Raw genomic sequence first — 4,840 nt, 5'->3', positions numbered from 1 at the left:
TCTGAAAGCGTTAAAGAGCAGCAGAGCGCAGGACAGGTCCACGTGTTTTGTAGTGTCAGCCGCTTCAGGACCGCACACGTTGGTGCACAGATCCTCATGCTCACATCTTCTTGTCCATCCTCTCTGCAGCGGACAACCGGCAGCCCCCCACCCCCCTACAGGCACAATGAAGTGAGTGTTTGCAAAAAAACAATTAAACTTTCAGCCGTTGTCTGATCTCTTAAAGTGTCTCAGGAAACTGAATGCAGATGAAAAGGCTTCATTTGACTGTAAACACAGATTTTCCACCTTCTATTGGTATTTTGTTTGTGGCGCATTTATTTTCCTTTTACTGTCTAGAAAATAACTGCATGAAAAAGTTCAAATTTGTTTTAGAATTGTGTTTAGTGAACAGTAGAGTCTCTGAGTTTCTAACAGCACCTCCCCCACCCCCCCAGTTGGTCCTCCTCCTCCTCCGCCTCCAGCCTGATGTTCAGCAGCAACGTGACCAACAAGAACGACCCGCGCTCGCTCAACTCCAGAGTCTTCGTGGGGAACCTCAACACCCTGCTGGTCACCAAGGCCGACGTGGAGGCCATCTTCTCCAAGTACGGCAAGATCGTGGGCTGCTCCGTCCACAAGGGCTACGCCTTCGTCCAGTACCTGAACGAGAGGAACGCCCGGGCGGCCGTGGGCGGCGAGGACGGCCGCGTCTTAGCAGGGCAGGCGCTCGGTGAGCTGAATTCTGCATGGTGCAGCCTTTATTTTACAGTGGAATCACAACTCATGCATGTGGTGTTGTAAGGTGAAGCAGGATGGTGTTCCTCAGGGGTTGGAACTGGAGCTTGCTTTTTTTTTTGGTATACTTTTCTACCTGTTGATTGCTCTCCTTTTATTTTGATCAGGTTTTGTTTTTGTTGGATATTGTAGAAAAAAACAAAGTGAGAGTTATAATTAGTGGGTTTTTTTTTATCTTCTTCTCAGACATCAACCTGGCAGGAGAGCCGAAGCCTCACAGGCCGAAGACCATGAAGCGATCTGCAGGTGACATGTTCAGGTGCGCCACTCAAACCAGGACTTCTGGACTTCCTGCTGGAAAACAGAATCCATCATGTTTTTGTTCTTCTTCATTTGCTTGCAGCTCGTCTCTGGAGTTGGACTACGACTTCCAAAGAGATTATTACGACAGGTGAGCTGTCTCAGATTGAGTTTCCTCCTTAAATGATTCCAGATGTTTTAAGTCCCACTGCAATCATCTTTTGATCTATTTTAAAAGGGTTCCCAGTGGATTTGTAATTAGGATTATGCTGATTTTAGTCAAAAAATTGTCATTTTCTTGGACATAGTTTCTGCTGAGTGGCAGGAGTTCATTAGAAATTCCCCGCCCCCTTTCCCTTCCCTGTTGTAGTAAAAGAAGCTTGGCCCGCCCATATTTTCTGCGTCGCAAATACTATTTCTTTTTAACTGCATTTCCGATTCAGCTAAATCCTAGAGTTTTATCTATCTGCACACAGAATGTACTCCTACCAGCCGCGAGTCCCCGCCCCACCTCCTCCGCCACCACTGTCCCGCGCCATCATCTCCTCCAAGCGTCCCCGGGTCAGTCTGAGCAGCGGAGGGAGTCGGCGAAGCAAGACGGCGTTCACCTCCTCCTGCAGGAGCAGCCAGAGGGCTTCACACACAGGTACCTCCCCCTACTCGGAGGGCAGAAACAGTTGGGTTTTTTGACCCTCAATTGTTCCTGTAGGCTTGAGTTCTCTGATGCAGCTTCTGTTCCTCATCGTGACGCTTTGTACCCCTCAGTGAGGAGCACCGACCTCCAGACGGTGAAGAGGGAGCTGACGCAGATCAAACACAAGCTGGACTTCCTGCTGGAGAGCCTGGAGCGCATGGAGAAGGAGCACAATCGGAAGTTTGGTGAGGAAGTCACAGTAGCGAACAAAATCCTAAACGTTTTTCAAACTTTACGTCATGTTCTTCCTTCACCACTTCTCCTCTCAGAGGCCAGGAGCTCTAAACCGGAGCCCGGGGAGGTGTCCCCCGTTCACTCCTCCACCTCCAGCAAGAAGGAGGGCAGCCTGAAGAGGGACAGGGAGAGCCAGGAGCTGAACGACTCTGAGGAGGACGGAGATCTGCTGGACGATGAAGACGAGGTTTCTTTTTTTGTTTCAGATGTTTGATTCAGCCGAAGCTAAATCTGAATTAACAGAAGCACGTCATTATTGCAAATCAGAGGCTCCGCCCTCAGGAGTGCTCTCTTGTGGGCGTAGCCTGCTGTATTTTCAGACAATAATTTTGACAGATTTTTGACCTTGGTAGAGCTTCACTCTACGCTGATGATCGTATACTCTTTATGAAACTCTTAAGAAATCAAGTGTAGATCCAGCGTTCGTCAGGCTGACTTGTTTCTGCTCTTTGAGCGCAGATGAAGAACAGACGCAGAGAGGAGGACGAGGAAGAGGAGCAGGAGGAAGGAGAGGATGACGGCAACAGCTCCAACGGAGACGAGTCCTGAATGCGGCACGCCTGACAAACCAGCGTGTGACAGATTCATACTTTCATTTGTGCAGGATGACTGGACATTTGTTTTTCAGGGTTGCTCCCGTTACATTCACAGAAAATAGCATAACTGTAAACTTTTTTTTAAAATTGTTTCTTAATTGTGGAAGAAAAAACATACTTGATCTTTCCTGCTGTTTAGCTGCCAGCAGATGGCAGCGTTTGACTGCAGAGACTTTGAGGAGGCTCGTGCATCGCCTCCTTTCCTCAGCGTCCTCCCTCTGAAGGTGTTTTTGTTCACTTCCCTGCAGTTCCAGTCTGCATGTTTTCCCCCGTCTGTCATTCAGCTTCACACAGGAACGCTGTTTAAACATTAAAACTTTTGCCCACGTTCTCCTGGCTCCTCCCTCTGTCCTGGAGGATGGCCGAACAATCCACTTTCATCCCAAAAGTCCCCTTCAAATGTCCACGCAGGTAATCCCTCATGTGTTCTAATGTGTGTTAGTTGTGGAGAAAAGAACTGAAATAAACTCTTAGAAAAATACGACTTTTGTGCTTTTATTGAGTTTTTGGAAGCAGGAAGTTCACATTGCCCAAGAGACGGGGGAGTTTGTTTCAACATGAAGCACAAGGAATGTAATGGTAGTTGACTATTGGGGGGATGGGGGTTCAAAGTTATGTTTCTTATCTTGTATGTATCTTTTTTGAGGTCCTTAACTTTTTATTACGCAAGATTACACAATCTGTTAAACACATTACCCCATGTTTTGGACCGGATGACAGTACACCATCCAAAAGCAGACACCAGACGTCCTGATCCACAGACCCTTTTAAAAGCTCCTTTCAGGACCACTTCTCTTTCAGAAAAGATAAGTCTTCTCAGAAAAGTCAACTCTTTATCTTTTTAAATTATTAAACCAAATCTGTTTTTGAAGCTCCATTTAAAATTATTTGTATAACCTTCAAATTCCCACAGCAATTCAAAAATCCTGGAAATTTCCCTCAAGTCTACAAAAAACTAGTGCTTACTAGATTGACAAATATGGACCACAATGCATTGCTTTTGTACAATGGAGAATTAGGGCCACCAAAACAGCAATTTACAAGCTTAATTAAAAAATTTACAAGATTCAGTCGTAAATTTACAAGAAAAAAAGTCAAATTTAGCCTATGACTTTTAAATCATAAATATATGACTTTATTCTCTTCATTTATGACTCGTTTCTTGTTTACCAGATTAAAATTAATAAATCTACGAGATCAAAATTTGTAAATTTAAGAGAAAAAAGTCAAATGTAACCCATGATTTTTGAACCATAAATTTATGACTTTTTTCTCATAATTTAACAGTTATGACTTTTTTTTTCTCATAAATTTACAAGATTTAAAGTCGTAATCTGAAAAAAAATTTTGTAAATTGGCTCTAATACTCTGTTGTACGTTTGAACAATTTTTTATATAAAAAAAAATAATTGAATACATTTTTTTATAAACTGCCCAAGTTGTTATCAAAACACAGTGGAGAAAATGAATGGATGGACTTCGGGAAATCAGCGATGTCATATTTGGCATTAGAAAATAAAATAAGAAGTGAGCATGATTTCTAAATTCCTTTTAAAATCCAGACCACGTACTAGGTAGTTTTATTACCAATAAGGGCAGGGATCTGCTACTTTTAACCCCAAAAGAGCGTTCGGAATGTTCAGGAGCACAACATTTTTGTGTTATTTTTACTGAATAATTCCGACAGCTGTGGTTACCAGAGAATTTCAGTAAAAACTGTAGTTGCAACTTAAATCTCAAAACAGAAAACATAAGTAAATGGAATTACAGTAGTAGAAATCATAACGGAATCACTTTTAAACCCCTTTTAGGACATTGTAACTTCTTTGTAAATACCGTATATCTTCCAATAATAGCCCCGGCGTTTAGTCCAATAATTTGGCAGCCAGCCAGGCCTTTATAAGAGACCGGCGTCAATCTGAGACCGGCGTTTATTCTGTCACGCACGTTAGGCTAACGGGTTCAAACTCGACCACAAAATATAGACAACACTGGAAGAACTTTTCAATAATATTCCCAGATTTATTTAAATCTTCAGAACAGTAAGAAACAGGCTGCCATTAGCATCAAGAAACTGAGTATTATGACAGGAACTTTTTTTTTTTGTCAAAAAAGGCTATAGACGCTGGTCTGCTACAGTCCAACTCTCCCACAAAAGCGTTCATCGTCCAAAAAATTCACTAGGTTATGGGACGTAATGCAAATCAGCACAAAAACAGCTATAGATAATTAAAACGCTTTTTTTCCAGAACGTTCTTGCAAAAATACCACAGCCGCTGACGGACAATGTCTGACTCCT

The 4,840-nt window shown here is 43.0% G+C and overlaps 1 protein-coding gene across 4 annotated transcripts in view; it reads left to right on the top strand.

The window, feature by feature from the left end:
* hnrnpc (heterogeneous nuclear ribonucleoprotein C) overlaps positions 1–3,022 on the top strand; it is a 7,638-nt gene extending 4,616 nt beyond the window's left edge. Inside the window, exons 2-9 of one of the 4 annotated variants that reach the window (XM_024288382.2) lie at positions 130–171; positions 438–712; positions 964–1,036; positions 1,121–1,168; positions 1,494–1,663; positions 1,783–1,896; positions 1,981–2,132; positions 2,405–3,022. In XM_024288382.2, coding sequence (XP_024144150.1) covers positions 167–171; positions 438–712; positions 964–1,036; positions 1,121–1,168; positions 1,494–1,663; positions 1,783–1,896; positions 1,981–2,132; positions 2,405–2,494 — 927 coding nt within the window. In that variant the 5' untranslated portion in view covers positions 130–166 and the 3' untranslated portion in view covers positions 2,495–3,022. Of the gene's footprint in view, positions 1–129; positions 172–437; positions 713–963; positions 1,169–1,493; positions 1,664–1,782; positions 1,897–1,980; positions 2,133–2,404 lie in introns of those variants that run through there. The other 3 variants (XM_024288381.2, XM_024288380.1, XM_024288379.2) reach the window with 3 other exon arrangements.
* The last annotated feature ends 1,818 nt before the right edge of the window (positions 3,023–4,840 follow it).

The sequence above is a fragment of the Oryzias melastigma genome, linkage group LG18 (genome assembly GCF_002922805.2).
Source record: "Oryzias melastigma strain HK-1 linkage group LG18, ASM292280v2, whole genome shotgun sequence".
NCBI classification, from domain to species: domain Eukaryota; kingdom Metazoa; phylum Chordata; class Actinopteri; order Beloniformes; family Adrianichthyidae; genus Oryzias; species Oryzias melastigma.
The sequence above is the reverse complement of the archived record's forward strand: the minus strand, read 5'-3'. Positions and strand labels throughout refer to the sequence as shown.